Raw genomic sequence first — 19,496 nt, 5'->3', positions numbered from 1 at the left:
ACTCAGCGGAAGCCGGGAGGCGGGGCCTGCGGCGGCGCGGCAACGCACAACTTCCTTTACTGACTACACGTCTGTTGGGCGAGTGCTTCCGGGGCGGAGGTTACTATGGCGGCAGCTTTGGCTCGGCTCGGGCTCCGGGCTGTCAAAGAGGTTCGGGTTCAATTCTGCCCTTTCGAGAAGAACGTGGAGTCAACACGGTAGGAGGGGAAGGGAGTGGGAACAGAAAGGGGTGCACTTCCCGCCGGCCGCGGGGCCCACCACCCTCGGCCTGGCGTTCATGCCGCCTTCCCACTGCAGGACCTTCCTCCAGGCGGTGAGCAGCGAGAAGGTCCGTTCCACCAACTTTAAGTGCTTAGTGATTGCGGATGTGAGGCACGACGGCTCCGAGCCCTGCGTGGACGTGCTTTTCGGTGGGCATGGTTGGGGAATCGGGTGAGAGGGGCGGTAGGCAGCCCGCGTCCCCTCGACACCGTTGTCCTTGTACCTGATTTGTTCGGTTTTTTCCCCAGGAGACGGGCATCGCCTGATTATGCGCGGTGCCCACCTCACCGCCCAAGAAATGCTCACAGCGTTCGCCTCCCACATCCAGGCCAGAGCCGCGGCGGGAAGTGAGGACAGCCCTGGAGCTGGTGCTGGGCATTGACAGCGTGTAAGAGATCAACAAGCATATTTTAGCCTGGGACTTACTAGGACACTATCCAAGATAAGTTTGACTTAATCACTAAAATCACTATCATGAGGGCCCAGAGAGCCCCACATCACAAAAACAAAACAAACAAACAAAAAAAACCCCTGTGACTACAAATCTAACCGATGCTTCTAGGACAAGAATGAATCTGGGAGGGGTCTGGACAAACGAGTTTATTTCAGTCTCTTAACCATCACTCACTGCTTAACCGTTTTGAATTTGGTTTCCTGACCACTCACTCAAGATACCTCTTACTCTTATTAGCTAAATCTAGTGCTGTTTCCTCAGTCCTCATCTTTCCATCTCAGTAGCACTTGCCACTTTTAGTTCACTTTCTGTAGAACATTTCTTCCTTTTCTCTTTCCCATGAAGTTGAGCTTCTTATTTTTTTTCTGTTTTGGGGGCAGCTCATCTTCTTGACATAACTTGAACTACTGTCTTAGGTTAAACCCTGTGTTTGTTTGGGTATAATCTCAACTTCTGTGCTATAGTCAGGTTGTATGCTGTGTCTGCATACTTGGTTGCAATAGAGTTTTTTGTTTTTGTTTTTCAATGTACGTTATAGGAAAAGATAGTTTCTAGCCATTGGTTTAGAGAACTTCAGAATGCTCAGCTAGGCCATCAAGGCTCTTTAGACATTGCCGGCTGGGTGCTTTGTCAAATACATTTCCCATGACTCCTACAGCATTACTACACTGCTATGCCTAAAAGGGTGCTATCTTCAAAGGGCTCTTTTTTCCCTCCTCCTCTAACAAAAGGAAACTACCACGAGGCAGTATAATGTAGTAAAGATCCAGAATGCCTGAGGTTGCTGTATCTTTGGAAAAATTACTTAGTCTCTCAGTGCTTCTTTTTTCATTTGTAAAGTGGGGGTAATAGTATCTACCTTGTAAGACTGTTGAGAAGATTAAATGAATTGATATCTGTTAAGTACATAAAACATTACTGGGAATGAGATGTGTAATGTAAGAAACCTTATTGTTCTACTTTGTGTACACCATTAGAATGCAGGGTTCTTTGGAAAAGACATTAATGCTGGGGAAAATAGAAGGCAGCAGGAAAAGAGGAAGACTAAGTAAGAGGTGGATCGACTATTTGAAAAAAGCCATAGGCATTAGTTTAGAGGAGGTGAGCAGAGCTGTTAAGGATAGGACGTTGGGGCAGAACTCATTCATGGCTCACCAAGAGTCTAAGCCAACGCAGTGACTTAGACTCCTGTAATACACAAGAAGTTTATGCTGCAAAGTTACAACCTAGATTTGAATTCCCCAGCTCTGTGGTGAATTGGCTATTACCTTTGGCCAGACTTAACCACACCTCACTTGTAAAATGGAGATGGCACAAACATTGCTGTAAACATGAACTTGAGGTTGGGGCTGTTTTCTGTCCCCAGCACCTTGCATAGTGCCTAATACAGTGTGTGCAATAAACATTTGTTGAATTTACAAATATTTAGCATCTACCTTGTCCCTATAACTTTCATTAGTACCAAGACACAAAGATGAATAATAAAACTCAGGTATGTAATAAGTGCCACAATAGAGATGTGGACCAGGTGCAATGGTAGCAAGAATGACAGGAGTGAACATTGGGTTTGGTTAGAAGGTGATTGTTGAACGAGCAATAAGTACCAGTGCAGGTTGGGGCCAGAAATCAGATTACAGAGAAATAGCATGTGGATATGCAGCACAAAGTAATTTATATATAATGAGTTAGGAAAGGAGGTGTGATAATAGCTAGAGTATCAGATTGGTGCAAAAGTAATGTCTGACTTTTTTAAAAGAAAGTTTTAGGTAGTATTTATTAAATTTGTGCCTCTTATAATTTTTTGATGTCACAGTGACTAATTTACACCTTATTTTTTCAGATTATCAGAGTATTGTTCATAATCATCCACAATATTTGCACCCATGTTCATCTCATCTAAAGACCACATTAGAAATGTTTTACTCTATGAGTTTCATAAAGGTGCCAATGCAAGCACAGCAGCAAAGTCTATTCAGAATGCTTATGGGGATGATGCAGTGACTGAAAGAAGTTGCAGGAGGTAGTTTTCCCATTTTCGAAGTGGGGATTTCAGTTTGAAAAACAAGCCAAAAGAGGGTCGTCCAAAAAAACTTGATTCCAAAGTGTTGGAAGCTGGTGTCCCAGAAAACCCCACCATTACCTCTAAGAGGGGAACTTGCAGAACAATTTAACCTAGCCCATACAACCGTGCTACACCAACTGAAAAGGACTGGAAAGGTTTCATTGGTTGGAAAATGGGTTGCACACGAATCACCTTTTGCAACACCTTCAGGCACCATTTTTAGGTAGACTTGTTACAGGTGCTGAGAAGTGGATCCTTTACCATAATGTTAAATGCCACTGATCGTGGATCAGTCGAGGAGGAAGAGTTCAACAACCAAGAGGAGGACTTCACCCAAAGAAGATCATGTTGAGCGTATGGTGGGATAATGGAAGGAATTGTCCATTACGAACTTAGACAACAATCAAACAGTTACTGCTAATCCTTACTGTGAACAACTTCATTGTTTGAAAGCAGCTTTGAACCAAAAGCAACCCTCCTTAGTCAACAGAAATGGTGTCATCTTCTATCACGATAATTCTCGTTCTCACACAGCTCGACTCACCAAAAATTTCTTGAAAGAGCTTGGTTGGGAAATACTGCTTTATCCTCCATATTCTCCTGACCTTGCTTTTTCTGATTATCACTTGTTTCAGGGACTACAGAACCATTTTGATGGTCTTAGGTTGACATCAAGAGAAGAGGTTGAAAATCAGTTGGATTTATATTTTGCTTCAAAACCTGAAGAATTTTACAAGCATGGCATTTATAAGCTAGTTGACAGAAGGAATGAGGTTCTAGAAAGCAAAGGAGGTTATGTTGAATAAATATTTTCATAATGAGCTTTTTCATTTTTAAAATAGACCTCAAAAACCGGACATTATTTTTGCATCAACCTTATAGCATAAAGGTGTGGAGTAGGGTTTTTAAAAGATGATAGGGATTTGTACTTTATGAAAATATCTTTTGTGGAGATGAGACTTCCATGAGTGATCAGTGGCCCTGTCCAGCTAGATCCTGGTCAAAACAGATTACTTCCCCAAAATCCCCCAGAGACTGATGGCTCTGTCCCCTGTGTCCCAGGCATGCCAGTTCCCGGAACTGAATACACTGTTGCCCAGCTCCAGACAAGGCATTTTCCCTTTATCTGGGGTGGGTCACATCCTTTAGGGCCTGCCAAGTGTAATGAAGGATATTTCATGTCTTGCTGCCACCCAAGATGCACCTCATATATAAATTCCATTAATAAACTCAGTGTAATGATAGAGTTGTCAGCCTCTTTTTCCAGTCAGCTCCAGGAGATTTTAACAAGCTGTTGGTTACAAATAAATTTAACTGAATCTAAGTTGCATTCTGAACCACTATCAAATGTTGACTCTTCTAGGTCAAATTAAGGTGCTCCTTCCTAAAGCCTTCCCTAATCTGGACTTAAGTGATCCTTTCCTTAAACTTCTTTGCTTCCTGGGTTGTAGAAAAGAAAGTAAATAAATAACCATTCTCTAAATTCATGCACCACCATTATGGTCCTGTTAGGATTCATCTTGATAAGGAATCCAAGTCTGAGTGAATATAAGATGTATAAAGTCACAGTTCCTGAAAGACTGCTGCAACAGAGCTCAGGCTTTCCCTTGGGTCCACTCCAGCACCCTCCATTTCACTAGGAAAGTGGGCAAAATTATCCAGTTTGATTCAGATACACCTGGGTTCCAAGCTAGCCACTTCCTGTCTCTGACAAGGGCCAAATTACTTGAACTTTCTAAACCAGTTTTCAGCCACCAGATTGGGGCATGCTGGTGAAACCAAAAGTCCTTATGACTGATTAAATTGAGGTTTAAATCATAGCCCTAGAGATCAAACTGTAGTATTCCCTCACTTATCACGGGTCTTACGTTCTAGGCCCCCAGCGATAGGTGAAAATCCGCCTAGTAGGAACCTTACATTTATTTTAGTATTTATATATATTTTAAGGCTTTATAAACCCTTCCCACGCACTTATAAACCATTCCCAGTCCCTTATTAACCTTTTCTACTCCTTTATTAACCTTTTCCACACTTTTATAAACACTGCTTATGTTCTACACTTAAACCTACGTAACTTTAACAACATACGTATACACTACCGCAAAATCCCGTGATATAGCGAAAAATCCGTGATAATTAAATATAATATTTTTTAAAATCCCAAGATACAGTGAGGCTTCGATAAGTGAACCGCGATACAGAGAGGGACTACTGTTATCTCCTTTCAGAGACCCAACCTTTCCCCTATTATCAGCGAGTCCCCGCCCATCGGCAGCAAAAGACAGCCCAAATGACATGGTCATATGGTCTGGTCCTCTGGCAGGCTATATAACATCTTGATCTAAGTTGTGTCAGTTCTTGGGCCCAAATATGTGTGAGAAAGGATCACAATAAAAACTGGGACACAGGACTTGAGCAGCAAAGTGAGGCGTTTATTCACAAGTCTGCAGAGTCGGGTGCACCCTCAGCAAGGAGAATGTGCGTGTCAAAAGAGGGAACTGGCTGCTTTTATCCTTAACGCATCTAAAGTTCCCCTCCCTCTTCCTTTCCTTCCCCATTTCTCCATGCTGGATACTCTGGAGTTACAATCTAACGCGATTTATCTAAATTCCCCTTTTGTGACTTCCGGCCAAGATGGAGGCTTAGACTGACATGCTCTGTCTCCCTCTACAACTAAGAAGGAATACAGCTACCTCAAAACAAAAGATAACCAGATATTTCAGAAAATAAAACTACATGGAAGCACAACGTATGAAGTTATAAACCAGTGGTGCTAGTCCGGACGGGTAGGAGGGGCGAGAAACCACAGTCCTATCTGTGGTAGCTGCGGGCATAGCGGCGGGACTGTGAGAAACGCCAGGGGAGCAATCCTGGCTGCAGTCGAGACCCCACAGCTTGTGATTCCAACACTGGGAAAGGCAGCCCCCCCACCCCCACTGCCTCGGACGGTGAGGCCCAAAGGGCAGGGGGACAGATCCCAGTCTCTCAGCAGAGAGTAACGGCAGGAATCCATCTTGGACCCCTGACCCCACACAAAGCACCACAGTGCGGCAAAAAAGGTTGCTGATCACAACCGGTCGCCGGGTAGTGACGAGTGAATGGGACTCCACCCCCTACAGCCTGCCCAGGAAGCAAAGCTAAACTCAAGTCTGTCAGAATGAAGCAGACAAGGATTGAAATTCTGGTGACGCAGCTCACCAGGCAGCAGATGTGAGACCTGACAGACGAACAAATAGAAAACTTTTCTGAGGCTCAGTTCAGAGCTATAGTTATAAAGTGGCTTACAGAATTAACAAAAGATATGGAACAAGACAGGGAAGGAATGAAAGCTACTCATACTGAAACAAACGAAAACACATATGAGACAAGTGGTGAGGAAATAAAATCCAGAGGTCAAATCAACAAACTGGAACATAGGGAAGGAACAGTCAACCAGTGCAGATAGAGGAAACAAAAAGTAAGGAAAGTGAGGAGAGGCTGAAAAACCTCTGGGACAGCTATAAGCAAATGAATGTTCGAATAATAGGACTGCCAGGGAGTGAAGACGAAGAACTAGAAAGTGAAAAATTATGTGAAAAAATAATGAAGCAGAACTTCCTGAACTTGGGGAAGGAAATAGAATTACAGGTCCAGGAAGCACAGAGAGTTCCAGAAAAACTGGACCCAGGGAGAACCACTCCGAGACACATTATAATCAAATTGTCAAAAATTAAAGATAGAGAATCTTAAAAGCAACAAGAGAGAAGAAAAGAATCATGTACAAAGGGGTCCCACTTAAGACTATCAGCTGATTTCTCAAAGGAGACCCTGCAGGCAAAAAGGGACTGGCAAGAAATATTCAAAGTAATGAAAAGCAAAAACCTACAGCCACGATTATCCAGCAAAATTGTCATTCATAATAGAAGGGTAGAGAAAGTGCTTCCAGGACAAAGTAAAACTGAAGAAGTTCATTAGATCCAAACCACTATTATATGAGATGTTAAAGGGACTGGTTTAGAAGAAGGAGGATTAAAACTATGAACACTAAAATGAAAACTGCATCACAAGAACCAACAACAGAAGCTAGGGAATCGAAACTTAGGCAAACTAAATAGGCAACGAGAGTGGAAAAAGAACTATAGGTATGGGGAACATATTGGGGGAGGTCAGCGGGGAGGGGGGAGGGGGCAAGGGAGGGATATGGTACAGGAATTAAGAAACATAGTAGAAGGGAGTGGAGTAGACAGGAAGAGGTTGAGAAGAACTATATGCAGAACCAATGGGCATGGGCTAAAAGGGGGGACAGCTGGGGGGAGGGGGGCCACCAGGTGGAGGGGAGCAGAGGGAAAAGAAATTGGGATAACTGTAACAGCATAATTAATAAGATATATTTTAAAAAATAAATGCCCCTTTTGTGATTTGTAAATATGCTAATGCTGTCAACTTCCTTTTCAGAGATTCTCTAATTACATTTGCCCTTAAAACCTTTTAATTACATCTGTCCTTTGTTACTCATGATTTTTTTACTGGTTTGGAGTTACTATTTCCTTGTTTCTTACATATGGAGCACCCCCCATTACTTTCCCATGAAACTAGATCCAGGGAGGCGAAAACACCTCAGAACTATCCTCAAGACCTGAAGTAATGATTCATTACTCCTGGCTCACCCACCCATAAACTCCCGACAGGACCCGGAACCCCTAACCCACCGTGTCTTGTGATTTTGCTCTACATAATCTGTAACCTACCCGCCATGCCAGTGGGGTGTTCGGATTTTTGACTGATAACTTCCCAGTTCTCCAGGATGGAGCCATTAATCAATAAAACAGCCAGTATTTCTCCACTGTAAATCTCGATCTTTAGTGTTTAGCTCTGCTAGCGCCGGGTGGACAAACTCTGTTCTGCTACAGTGGGGGCAGTGTTAATTTTAAATCACTCGGGATGGTATCTTGGGTAAATATCATATATATATATACTTAAATATTCACCCTGGCTGGTTTGGCTCAGTGGATTGAGCGTCGGCCTGCGAGCTAAGTGTCGCTGGTTCGATCTTCCAGTCAGGGTACATCAGAGAAGGAAAACTCTGACTCCAAAAAACCTCCGCTACCTTGCGGCATACCTCTTCAGGGGAAAGGCTAAGGGAGTAAACCCTGACAGAAAATCCGGAGCCGGAGTCCCTAAGGCGGTTTGACGTTGTAGTCAACACCGGCAACTCCTGCGGCGCACCTGAAGCCAAGCTGTATTGACTCCGTCCTTCCCTTGGACCCTTCAGCTGCGAAGAGAGGGGGGGTCTGCTGCATGGGCAACAGCAGACCCTCCATATCACTCTGCCCAGGCTCTGTAGCTTCAGCTTCACTGGAGAGGACACTCCAGCGTCATCGCAAGATGTCGATTCAACACGGGAGGAGACAGATACCGTGTCACTCCTGAGTCAGACTGCACAGCCATTCTCGGGGGTGCAGATAGACTCTTAAGAAGCTACACCATCGTCTCTCGAGACGGACGGCTGCCGAAAAATACTTAAATATATTTAAAAGAGCCTAATGTGAGATTGTTCTTTCTCTACTAATCTATGGACTCCCCGAGGACACTAAATAAATGCTAAACGCTGACCCATTGGACGCAGCCCATGGGAACTAACCCGGCGGACGAGCCCTGTACCACGCATGGAAGCCGATTCCGGGATAGGGGACTTAACCTGACGTGGCTGGGGTGGGGCGGGACTTCCGGCGAGATGCGGAAGCGTAGCAGGAGGCGCCAGCGGGCCGTGGCCCGCCTGGGCAGTGCACTGGAGCTGGAGAGTCGAGGCAGGACCCTGGCTCCTTTGCCGCCTCTCGGAGCTCCCGTGACGCCCACCTCCGTGCCGGGATGGCTCGGGGCGAGCGGCGGCGTCGGGGAGCACCGACAAATGGAGGGCGGACGGCGGAGGGGGTGGCTCGGGGCGGCCTTGCGCGACGGGAAAGGCGGAATGGAGTGGCCCATGGCACGGTTGGGGGAGCAGTTCTGGTCATCGTGGTCCTGCCTCTGGCCCTGACCCTGTCGGGAAGCTGGCTGCTAGCGTGGCACCGTGCACGGCGGGCGGTCACGTTGCACTCCGCGCCCCCGGCGCTGCCTCCCGACTCTTCTAGTCCCGCTATGGCTCCGGACCTCTTCTGGGGCACCTACCGCCCACACGTCTACTTCGGCATGAAGACCCGAAGCCCGCAGCCCCTCCTCACCGGTAACCGGGCCCCAGTGGTCAAACAGGCGAAGTCTTAATAAGGGCACCCCAGCTTCACGCCAGAGTAGGGTGGGGAGGAGTGGATCAGGAGAGTTATAAAGAGGGATGACCCTGAAGTTCTTGTAGACCCAGAGGGACAGGATCCCTGCTCTGTCTTCGACTTACGTGGCCATTTTACCCCCAGGATTAATGTGGGCACAGCAAGGCGCCGCTTCAGGGACCCCTAAGCTCAGGCACACGTGTGAACAGGGGGACAGCGTGGGCCCCTATGGCTGGGAGTTTCACGACGGTCTCTCCTTCGGGCGGCAACACATCCAGGATGGGGCCTTAAGGCTCACCACTGAATTCGTCAAGAGACCTGGGGGTCAGCACGGAGGCGACTGGACCTGGAGAGTGACTGTAGAGCCTCAGGTCAGGGTCTCAGGACATCCTTTCCCCAGCCCAGACTTCCTCCACCCTTCCTTTGCTGCCAGCAAATGCAGTATGGAGTAACAGCAGGAACGCTGATTTTGGCTGCCTGGTTTGAATCTGACTCCCTGCCTTCCACAGTTGCCTCTATGACCAGCTCTATTTACTATCTCTAAGCCTCATTTTACTTTTCTGTAAAATGGAGATAAAAATAGCACCTAAATCACAGGATTGTAAGAATTAAAGGAAATAATATGTAGAGTTCTTAGCATAATACATGGCACAGAAATACTTTTATTTCCCAGAGAACTCTGTGCAAGGATCTTTCTCTCATCCCACTGGGTGCTTAGCCTCAGTGACCCCCAACACTGCCAGATATAGTTTCTCATGTTGCTCCTACCTGGTGCCCCTTTCCTCACTAAATCTGATTCTCAAGAGAATGTCAATCTAATGCTATGTTTTTTTGTCCTCTTTGGTCATCTAGGATTCAGGTACCTCTTCCCTCCCTTTGTTGTCCCTGTTCTTCTATGTGGTGACAGATGGCAAGGAAGTCCTAGTGCCAGAGGTTGGAGCTAAGGGGCAGTTGAAGTTCATTAGTGGGCATTCCAGTGAACTTGGTGACTTCCGTTTCACTCTTCTGGCACCAACCAGTCCAGGCGATACCGCTCCCAAGTATGGCAGGTAATTGGGGGAAGAACGTGTGGTGTTGGTAGGGGTGGTATGGATGCTGTCTTAGCCTGATTTCTATCTTCTCCACTCTACCCACTTTCCACCAGTTATATCCCTTCTCACCAGGCTCCATGTCCCCTACATTGCCGGGACCTTCCCATCAGGACTCCTGGTCACCTCATATTTCTCTCTATAATTCCTTCCACTTCCTCCTGAATAATATTTCCTATTTGTGTTTTTCCTTCAAGCTACAATGTCTTCTGGTCTTCCAACCCAGGACTTCCCTTGCTGACCGAGATGGTGAAGAGTCGCCTAAATAGCTGGTTTCAGCATCGGCCTCCAGGGGCCTCCCCTGATCGCTACCTTGGCTTGCCGGGGTCTCTGAAGTGGGAGGACAGAAGCCCAACTGGGCAAGGACAGGGGCAAGGGCAATTCTTGGTACAACAGGTGACACTGAGAGTCCCCTTTTCTATAGAGCTGGTGTTTGAATCAGGCAGTGCCCAGGCAGGACGAAACCAAGTCTTGGGGCAGCTGTCAGGCAGCCTGCTGACCCACACCCTGGAGACCCATGCTAACGTCTTTCGAGAACGCTTTGAGAAAACCTTCCAGTTGCAGGAGAAGGGCCTGAGTCCTGAGGAGCAATCTTTGGGTCAGGCTGCCCTCAGCGGCCTCCTTGGTGGGATCGGCTACTTCTATGGACAGGGTCTTGTGTTGCCAGACATGAAGGATGAAGGATCTGAGCAGAAAGTGGCCCCAGCCCTCTTTCCACCTGTCCCTCTTTTCACAGCAGTACCCTCCCGGTCTTTCTTCCCACGAGGCTTCCTTTGGGATGAGGGCTTTCACCAGCTAGTGATCCAGCGGTGGGACCCCCGCCTTACCCGGGAGGCCCTAGGCCACTGGCTGGGGCTACTCAATGCTGATGGCTGGATTGGGCGGGAGCAGGTGCTGGGGGATGAGGCCCGAGCCCGGGTACCCCCAGAATTCCTGGTACAACGGGTAGCCCATGCCAACCCCCCAACCCTGCTTTTACCTGTAGCCCACATGCTAGAGGGTGGTGATCCTGCCAACTTAGCTTTTCTCCGCAGGGCCTTTCCTCGCCTGCGTGCCTGGTTCTCCTGGCTCCATCAGAGCCAGGCAGGGCCAGTACCACTATCTTACCGCTGGCGGGGTCGGGACCCAGCCTTGCCTACCCTACTGAACCCCAAGACACTGCCTTCAGGGCTGGATGACTATCCCCGTGCTTCACACCCTTCAGCCACTGAGCGGCACCTGGACCTGCGATGCTGGGTGGCACTGGGTGCCCGTGTGCTTGTGCAGCTAGCAGAGCAGCTGGGAGAGGCTGAGGCAGCGGCAGAGCTGGGCCCACTGGCTGCCTCACTGGGGGCAGAGGAGATCCTGGATGAGCTACACTGGGCCCCAGAGCTAGGTATCTTTGCAGACTTTGGGAACCACACAAAAGCAGTGCAGCTGAAGCCACAGCCCCCTCATGGGCTGATGCGAGTGGTTGGCCGGCCCCACCCCCGATTGCAATATGTGGATGCCTTGGGCTATGTCAGTCTGTTTCCCTTGCTGCTGAGGCTACTTGACCCCCACTCATCCCGCCTTGGGCCACTGCTGGATATTCTAGCTGACAGTCGCCATCTCTGGAGTCCCTTTGGTTTGCGCTCCCTTGCAGCCTCTAGCGCCTTTTATGGCCAGCGCAATTCAGAGCATGATCCTCCCTACTGGCGGGGTGCTGTGTGGCTCAATGTCAACTACCTGGCTCTAGGGGCTCTCCACCACTATGGGCACCTGGAGGGTCCCCACCAAGCCCAGGCTGCCAAGCTCCACAGTGAGCTCCGTGCCAATGTGGTGGGCAATGTGTTGCGGCAGTACCAGGCCACAGGGTTCCTGTGGGAGCGGTATAGTGACCAGGATGGGCGGGGCATGGGCTGCCGCCCCTTCCAGGGTTGGACCAGCCTTGTCCTACTGGCCATGGCAGAAGACTACTGAAGGGAGAGGGTGAGAGGGGAGCTAGGCCCCTTGGGCCACCCTGGACTAGAGGCACCAGGTCTCTACCTTCTGCCCCTAGCCCTCAGATACCAGTGCTTCAAACCCTCTTCTCAGGTGTCTCCTTACTATCATCCCACACAACCCTGGGGTGAATGTGAATTCAGAGTCTATTTTTCTAAATAAATTGGAAACCCGTGTCAAACTTGTTTTTGCCAGCTTTGCCTCACCAAGACGTCTTAGTTCAGTCCAGGCCTTAGGGCTGTTGTTTTCAGAAAAGGTGGGAAAAATGGCCAGTCAGGTCAAGTGTAATGAAGTGAGCTGAGCACTAGTCCACCCAAGTCCACAAGCAGCTAGTTCACATCTCTTTAATGAGATCAAAGGCTCCCATGTATGTCTGGGGGTAGAGCTAGCACAGTCCCCCAAACATGGTCCCTTTCCTCAGGACTCAAGCCCTTTCAGGCAGGTTCCAGGAGGGCAGGGAGAGGCCAAAGAGAACTCAAGGAGTTGGGACGGGGGCTATTTCTAATAGGCAAGTAACCCACCCACCCTCCTAAAACTGCTTATGGGATGTCCCCTTCACTGGAAGCCAGTCCCACAGAAGAAACTTGGGTTATGGGACCTACAGGCAGTGCACAAGGGGAATGGTCCCCCAGATCTGGCCTGGTGGCACTAGCCCTAACCTCCTTGACCGGCTCGCACTTGCTGGAGTCAGGACAAGGGCAGAGCTCGATACCAGAGTCACCAGTCAGGTGGCGATAGCAGCAGGAGGGGTGTGTGGGGGTAGGGCTCACCCCTGCCCCAGGCTCACCCTCCTGATCAGAGGGGGCACTCTGGTGGGAGGAAACACCGTCCACATTTGTTCCCTCACAGTGGGCAGGGCAGCTAGAAGTGGAGGTGCAGCAGGTACATTCCCTGGAAGCAGTCAAGGGGCAGCCTGGGACCGCAGTGTAAGGAGGTGGTGGTGTGCCTGGGCGGTGAACCACATCCTCATAGGCTGGGGGTTTGAAGGCGCTGAGGAGGCCTGCAGGAAAGAATGGCATGGTTGGTTGAATGCAACCAGGGATGAGGTGGTAGACTCTTTACTATTAGGGAAAAGTGTGCTTTGAAATGTCTGAAAACAGAATGTGGGGATGATTCAGGGTCCTCATTTGGGAGGGGCCACTGGTAGTGAGCCCAGAGCCTCAAGTCACTCACGAAGATCAAGCAGTGAACTGGTAGCAACAGGGGCAGCCCCATGGCAGACCCCATGGTAGGCCAACAAGTTGATCTCACGCTGCCGCTGCTGCTGCTGCAACCGGAGTTTAGCTCGTCGATGACGGAATGCGCAACAGCAGCTAAAGAGGATGAGGACAGTCCAGAGCAGCCAGAACCCTGCAGGAGTGAAAAGGGAGAGTCTTAGATACCACCCATGCAGAGAAGGGTCCTTGAAGGCAAAAATTCTGAGGTCCAAGGGAGGCTGGACAGAAGGACCCGAGAAGAGCCCCCTTGGAGACTCACACCAGAGCTCATAGTAGTAGGTGCAGCAGCCAGTCTCTCCGCAGCAGTGACCACTCTCACAGAGGTAGGGCTGGTTGTTCACTCCTGGGCAAAGCTCTTGAAGCTGGGAGCAAGGAGGCACTTAGAACCAAGGGAGATTCCAGGCCAAGAAACTGTCTACCCCAATCCTCAGACCCTACATGCACATCCACAAACCCACCCTGTGAACCAAGCGCAGATCTATGGGGAGGGGGAAGAGTGACACTGAGAGGAGTGTTCAAATGTCTGAAGGGCAGTCAACATGGAAGAGGATTTGGAATAGCAACAATCAGTCTAGAGAACAAGATGAAAATGTGGACAATACACAGAGGCAGATTTCAGCTCTGCATATAAGCTGACCCCCAGGGTATATAGCACATTCTATTGAAGTGTTTTGGCAGAAGCCAGAAGACAGTATGAGCTATCTCAAAGTCTCAGACAATGGGTTAAGGGTTTTTCCGAAACTAAGATGCTTTCATCATCCCCATGGTCTGCCACTCCAAACCCCCAAGGTGGATCTTTTCAACCCTGGGTCTCAGACTTCCTAGGGTAGAGCAGGGGCGTGTGAGGCCCAGAACAGTGCTCCCAACCAGATGGGATTGCTGTGGATGATAAAGGATGGCATCCAGGGCGCAAGTCTGGGTTCCAGCTCTTCTCCAAATTGCTCCCTCAAGAGGAGACGCTGCCGGACTCTGTTGTGACAATAGGCACACAAAAAAAATCACAAATAACTATTGCAAGACAGAGGGAGCCTCCCTGGAACCTCACTAAGCCTCTGTTCACTGGAGAACCACTGCAAGCTCCCACTGCTGCCTTGGGATGGGTCTATGAGGCTGCAGGCAAAAACTACTCCATCTACGTTATAAAGTTTAAACAGAGTGGAAGGGACATATTTAGGAACGTCACAATACCTTTGGCTCCGTGAGTTCCTCCCTACCCCCCAAATGGAAGGGACAGGGAAGGGGAAAAGGAAATAGATGGCAGTCGTGATATGCTTTTGGAGCTGTTGGGATACCTGCTGTTGCGGCACTCGAAGTGCCCCCCAGGCCTCTTCGCTGCCGTTCCCGCTGCTGTCCCGAGCCATGCCTCCACCTACAGCCCCTTGAAGACTACAGCCTCCTCTATCGCCAGCCGCCCCGCCCCTGCCATCTCTGCTGCTACCGCCATGGTCCCTGCCCTGCAGAACTTCGCCGCCGCCATCAGTCGAAGGCCAGAGCTCCCATCCGGGAGAGTTCTGCCAACTAGGACCCAGGTTGCCGTCCAGCCAATCAGTGTCGCCCTCAGAGAATGGGCCAACAGGAAAACACTGGAGGTTTCTCCCGGTGACCAATCCACAGCAACGCCTCTCCCACTCTCCCAGACAGAGTGGAGTAAGGTTCGACCCACGGCCTTGACTGGCAGCGACGATAGCCAACATGTAAAACAGAACAGGCTTCAAGTTGTCAACCAATGAGCGGCCACCTAGAAGAGCAAACTTCCCGCTGATTGGCTTGAGCCCTGTTTCCGGGGATTACGCCAAATGCCCGACAACGCCAGGTAATCTACTTGGAAGAGGCGGGGTCCCAAGTCTGCCAGAGTCTGGTGGACGTTTTCCAGGCGTCAGTCAACGAAAGCTCCAATGGGCGTAAGATGTATGTACGGGAAATTGGCTTTCCATACCCCATTCTCCCAATTCTGTAAATTCTGTACAAGTCGAAGCACCGGATGACATTTAATAGGGTGGGGAAGACAATCCGAGCAGGGGAGAGGGCGCAGAATCCAGGTTAAGGGCCTTAAGTAGCCAAAAGCGGGGACCCGGGGCCTTCGGGTCCTCCCAGCCGCATCTGCAGGTTGATGCGGTAGCATTGAAGGCTGCACAGCGCCTGGCCCGTACGGGAGCAGGAATAGCGACGTGGGTGTGGGCAGCCAGGGACTGAGCATCGCGGAGGGCGTCCAGATGGGGGTGGCTTCTGAGACACTGGTACGGGGGTGGGGACGCCAGATGGGAAGGAAAGGGTGAAACCCTGTGCTCCGCTGCAATAGCGCACCATGGGGGTGGGGGCCGCGGCCCGCCCTCCCCGCCGCTCCCCCCTCGCGGCCCCTCGGCCTCCACGTCCGCTGGGTGCCGCAGTCTTGGTGAGCCGTTCGATAGTCTGGTTCTTGTGCTCCTCTGCCCGACGTGCAGCCTGCAGCCGCCTTTTACGTGCCCGCTCCTCGCGCTTCAGCAGCATCTCCTCGGTTAGGGCGGGGGCCGGGCAGCCCCCAGCCACAGGCAGCGGCAACATCGGGGAAGGCTGACTCTGAGCCTTCTGAAGCAGAGCTCGCTGGGGAGAGGCAGAGGGGTGGTGTCAGAAAATGGAGAGGTGAGGTCAGTGGGAGCAGAAGAGGACACGTGGAAAGCAAGGATCTTAAAGAACACAGGCCTTGGGAGAAGGAGTGCAACGAGTACCCTCACTAGGAGCCCTTAATATTGCTTCCTCCCGTCTTCAGACTTTCAGCTTTAGATCACTGTCAGGGGGAAAAGTGTTAGTCACATTACCTCCCAGCCCTGTGTACCAAACTCTTTGCATCACATTTCCAGGGAGTTTTTTAAAAAGCACCTCTAGTATTGGAAATGTTTCCTCTTCAGGGAGGTCTGCCCTCCCTATCTAATGTTGTCTCTTTATCACCACTTTGTTTTATCACCCCATTTTTGTTATAAACCTAACAGCTTTTGAAAATTATTTACTTATTCAATCCCCACCCCCAACACACACTTGAATACCAGTTCCATGAGAACAGAAATATTGTCTTTTCTCCATCACTGACTGCCCACTGCCCAGCAAAGTTTTTGAGACATGGAAGGTTCTCTAAATATTTGGTAACAATAAAAAATGAACCAGCCTACCTGTCGGGCAGTGAGCAGCCGTTCATTGATCTCTTTCTTGAGATCTCCATTGTCATCCAGCTCCCCCTTCTCCAGGGCATCCAGCCACCTCTGTTCCTCTTCTTCCTCCTGACCCCCTAAGTCCCCTGATAGGTCGCGAAGTGGGGAGGGGGACAAATTACTGTCTTCATCTGGAGGGATAAAGGTAGAATTGTTCAGATGGGGCACCCAAATTTGGCCAAGTTAATACTGGGGCACCCAATATTCTCACCCTCATCGGAAGCAACCTTCTCCCCTTAAACAGGTATAGTGAGAAACCCAGTTTCCCCACCTCCAGATCCTTCTCACCCAGCCAGGCTCGGTACTGCTCAAGGGGGACTCCTTCCATAGGTTCCTCTTCATTGTCCACAACCATAAGGGGAGAGGGTGACCGAGGCCTCTCAGGGATCACAGTGAAAGTGGGAACACTGCAGAGAAGCAATACCACTCTGTTAGCTGAGCAAGTGTCTTCCTTCTGCCCAGTAGCTACATCTGGCCTTCCCCACACCCTCTAGTGTTCTTGCTGTCTTAATCTGGGCCCTAAAGTCAGTGTCCATTCTCTGTCTTCTGGAAAACCCAGTCAGCTTCTCCTATCTACGCCTGCTCCTAAAGTTCCCCAGGTAAAACCTTGGCTCTATTGGCTTCACCTTTTGGTGCCCAAGACCTGCCCGCCCAGCTTGATTTTGAGTTTGAGCTGGGGTTTAGCAGGAGACAGCTGCGTGGGTAGAGCCTCCTCTTCCTGATGGTGTTTTTTCTTGTGTTTCTTCTTGTGTTTCTTGTGCTTCTTCTTGTGCACTCCGTGGCCGTGGGCACCCGCCAGACTCATTTCCAGCGCTTCCCCTGCGGAAGGAAAGCCTGTCAACGCTGTACGGTAGGAGCAGGGCAGTGGAGAGCCCTGAAGAACCAAATACTCCTAAGGAGTCCCACTTTTCCCGGGGTACTCGCTGTTACTACAGCAACAGCCCCGCCTTTTTCCTCCCACTTGCGGCGAAGTACCTTGGAAGCTCCGCGGAGCAAGAAAGAAGCTCCTTTTCTGCAAAGGTCTAAATTGCTTTACTGACGCGCGCTTACCTGGCTCAGGGGCCTCCATAGTCCCAGAGGTACTCCCGCGCCGCCACAGCTTACTCATGGGTTCCTGCTAGGAAAGGTGGCTGGAAATGGTCGGGACACAGGCAGACCTGCCTTTTCCGCCCTGCGGAAAAGCTAATTCCAGAAGAATAACGGGTTACTTCCGGTATATAGCAGCCATGTTTGTGCGGGGCACACATAGAGTCTAAAAGTCCTCCCGAGAAACAACGGTACTCCTAACAAGAGTTCCGAGTTCAATAGCTTCAACTCGAAAGGGCAACGTTTTCCCCTCCTTCCGTCTCTCCACACTATGTTCCAGAGCCCAGCATCGCTGATTTAATTATTACGCTCAAGTGTCGGTGTTACAGAACAAGGGTGTCCAAAAACCCCCAGAGCTGGCGGCTGGAGTATGGGGAAAAGGAAGCAGCTTTCAGGATGCCTTCACATGCCTGAGGCTAGGGGCTAGTGTCTTTGTTATGCAAAATGACTCGGATGCTTCTTAGGCCTCAAGGAGATGGGAGGGGTCTTGGGCGATGGAATGGTTTGGAAAAAGCACGCAGAGCCTGCGTGAGGTTCTGTGAATGGTCAGAACTGAGTGCCATGCCCACTGCATCAGAGGACGCAGTCAGGGTTTTAAAAATAAGCGGCAGACATTTTAAGGGGACTGACTGACTATGCTGCTTTGTAAAGAAGGGTTCTCCATGCGGATTACAAAGAAGGAAAAACTACATGCAGTTTACAAGGAAGCTGAGAATCCACGAGGTTTTTGGATTAAAAGCTGGCGAGCACCTTAACACAGACAAGACCTCCCCAATCAGAACTGAATGATTGGCAGCTACTGGTAAAGCTGAACTGTGTTTAGGAAGTAGGGAAATGGTATCTCCAACTTTTCTAAAACTAGTCTGGTTTGGTAGGGGGAGGCAGAAATATGTGTTTGTGGGTGTTTTAAGGAACATAAGACTTAACGGCAGAAATCCACAAATCTAAATCCATATAACTGTTAAATAAACAATTATTTTTCTTTTGACTAAACTCTGGTATTCAGAGTTATAATTCTGGTGGCAGGCAATCGGGCCCCTAACAAAACAGCCCGTGGGTTCTGTTTCAACTGGAACAGCCCAGGGCTTCTGTAACATCGGGAGCGTATACTCCGGGCCAAATTCGTGGCTAGGCAATGATGATACAAGGATGAATGTGAACGGTTTCCTCTGCCTTCAAGGAGCTCACAGTTTAGTGGAGTACATAAATTATATTGCCAGTAAAAGGGCAGAGGTGCTTAACAGCACAGGTGCACTAGAAGCAGGACAAATAGCAGTGTTTAAGCCTAAATTTTTTTTTTTATTAAAAAAAAACTTAAAATTTTTTTATTTGAGAGAGAGAGAGAGAAACATCAATTTGTTGTTCCACTTACTTATGCATTCTTTGGTCGATTGGCCAGCTCCCCGATTGGGGGCATGCAAGAGGCAACCTGTGGATGTTTCTCCCGCATATCAATGTTTCTCTACTTTCCCCTTACTCTAAAAACAAATAAATAAAATCTTAAAAACAAAACAAAATAAAAAAACAGAACAAGGTAGCTCTGTATGAGCTGACATAAAATAAGCAATTTTCAAGATGATCCCATTTTAAAAGGCATAATATGCTACTATATGCATAGAAAAAAATTGAGTGTGTACTATACCATTAATGGTGGTTATCTTTAGAAGTTGAGGTTGAAGAGCTTTCACTATCCAGATCTGTAATGAATTTTCTTACAGCTGGTATATATCACGTTTATAATTAGAAAAAAGCACCATCTACATACATATATTTAAATATGTATGAGATGTTTATCTGAACAAGGTAGCAGCCGTGAACAAAGAAAGAACTGATTCAGCCCTGGCTGATGTGGCTCAGTGGATCAAGAACCAGCCTACGACCAAAGGGTCTCTGGTTTGATTCCCAGTCAGGGCAGATGCCTGGGTTGTGAGCCAGATCTCCAGCT

The 19,496-nt window shown here is 49.2% G+C and overlaps 4 protein-coding genes across 5 annotated transcripts; 2 read left to right on the top strand and 2 right to left on the bottom strand.

Moving 5' to 3' along the window:
* The first annotated feature begins 26 nt into the window (after positions 1–26).
* MRPL53 (mitochondrial ribosomal protein L53) lies at positions 27–4,019 on the top strand. The gene is made up of 4 exons (XM_090281573.1): positions 27–197; positions 298–410; positions 510–649; positions 2,556–4,019. The coding sequence occupies exons 1-3, from the start codon at positions 106–108 to the stop codon at positions 641–643; spliced, it is 339 nt and encodes a 112-aa protein (XP_090137699.1). The 5' UTR covers positions 27–105; the 3' UTR covers positions 644–649; positions 2,556–4,019.
* A 4,469-nt stretch (positions 4,020–8,488) lies between these two features.
* On the top strand, positions 8,489–12,247 carry MOGS (mannosyl-oligosaccharide glucosidase). The gene is made up of 4 exons (XM_090281548.1): positions 8,489–8,976; positions 9,161–9,387; positions 9,869–10,065; positions 10,302–12,247. The coding sequence occupies exons 1-4, from the start codon at positions 8,625–8,627 to the stop codon at positions 12,043–12,045; spliced, it is 2,520 nt and encodes an 839-aa protein (XP_090137674.1). The 5' UTR covers positions 8,489–8,624; the 3' UTR covers positions 12,046–12,247.
* A 149-nt stretch (positions 12,248–12,396) lies between these two features.
* On the bottom strand, positions 12,397–15,152 carry WBP1 (WW domain binding protein 1). Of its 2 annotated transcripts, XM_090281561.1 has the most exons (5): positions 14,576–15,152; positions 14,151–14,252; positions 13,543–13,645; positions 13,240–13,416; positions 12,397–13,066 (listed from the first exon to the last, which is right to left on the bottom strand). In XM_090281561.1, exons 1-5 carry the CDS (start codon positions 14,975–14,977, stop codon positions 12,606–12,608), a joined length of 1,245 nt encoding a protein of 414 aa, XP_090137687.1. In that variant the 5' UTR covers positions 14,978–15,152; the 3' UTR covers positions 12,397–12,605. The 2 variants fall into 2 exon arrangements, with proteins under 2 accessions (XP_090137687.1, XP_090137688.1); XM_090281562.1 differs by lacking the exon at positions 14,151–14,252 and having other exon boundaries at positions 14,576–15,147.
* Positions 15,153–15,252: 100 nt separating this feature from the next.
* On the bottom strand, positions 15,253–17,685 carry INO80B (INO80 complex subunit B). The gene is made up of 5 exons (XM_090281563.1): positions 17,516–17,685; positions 17,092–17,284; positions 16,754–16,872; positions 16,427–16,596; positions 15,253–15,863 (listed from the first exon to the last, which is right to left on the bottom strand). Exons 1-5 carry the CDS (start codon positions 17,571–17,573, stop codon positions 15,333–15,335), a joined length of 1,071 nt encoding a protein of 356 aa, XP_090137689.1. The 5' UTR covers positions 17,574–17,685; the 3' UTR covers positions 15,253–15,332.
* Between the last annotated feature and the right edge of the window lie 1,811 nt (positions 17,686–19,496).

This window comes from Furipterus horrens, unplaced genomic scaffold, assembly GCF_987537825.1.
Source record: "Furipterus horrens unplaced genomic scaffold, mFurHor1.1.pri manual_scaffold_6, whole genome shotgun sequence".
Taxonomy (NCBI): domain Eukaryota; kingdom Metazoa; phylum Chordata; class Mammalia; order Chiroptera; family Furipteridae; genus Furipterus; species Furipterus horrens.
This window is presented reverse-complemented; position numbering and strand designations above follow the sequence as displayed.

Bases quoted from the DNA above. Each gene is read 5' to 3' on its own strand.
- MOGS (XM_090281548.1), top strand. From the start codon at position 8,625: ATGGCTCGGGGCGAGCGGCGGCGTCGGGGAGCACCGACAAATGGAGGG. The intron at 8,977-9,160 runs GTAACCGGGCCC...TTTTACCCCCAG, and splicing joins CCCGCAGCCCCTCCTCACCG to GATTAATGTGGGCACAGCAA. The intron at 10,066-10,301 runs GTAATTGGGGGA...TTTTCCTTCAAG, and splicing joins ACCGCTCCCAAGTATGGCAG to CTACAATGTCTTCTGGTCTT.
- MRPL53 (XM_090281573.1), top strand. From the start codon at position 106: ATGGCGGCAGCTTTGGCTCGGCTCGGGCTCCGGGCTGTCAAAGAGGTT. The intron at 198-297 runs GTAGGAGGGGAA...TTCCCACTGCAG, and splicing joins AAGAACGTGGAGTCAACACG to GACCTTCCTCCAGGCGGTGA. The intron at 411-509 runs GTGGGCATGGTT...TTTTTTCCCCAG, and splicing joins CTGCGTGGACGTGCTTTTCG to GAGACGGGCATCGCCTGATT.
- WBP1 (XM_090281561.1), bottom strand. From the start codon at position 14,977: ATGTTGGCTATCGTCGCTGCCAGTCAAGGCCGTGGGTCGAACCTTACT. The intron at 13,417-13,542 runs GTGAGTCTCCAA...TCACTCCTGCAG, and splicing joins CTACTACTATGAGCTCTGGT to GGTTCTGGCTGCTCTGGACT. The intron at 13,067-13,239 runs GTGAGTGACTTG...TCTTTCCTGCAG, and splicing joins CAGTTCACTGCTTGATCTTC to GCCTCCTCAGCGCCTTCAAA.
- INO80B (XM_090281563.1), bottom strand. From the start codon at position 17,573: ATGAGTAAGCTGTGGCGGCGCGGGAGTACCTCTGGGACTATGGAGGCC. The intron at 17,285-17,515 runs GTAAGCGCGCGT...TTCCTTCCGCAG, and splicing joins TATGGAGGCCCCTGAGCCAG to GGGAAGCGCTGGAAATGAGT. The intron at 16,597-16,753 runs GTGAGAAGGATC...TTATCCCTCCAG, and splicing joins GCAGTACCGAGCCTGGCTGG to ATGAAGACAGTAATTTGTCC.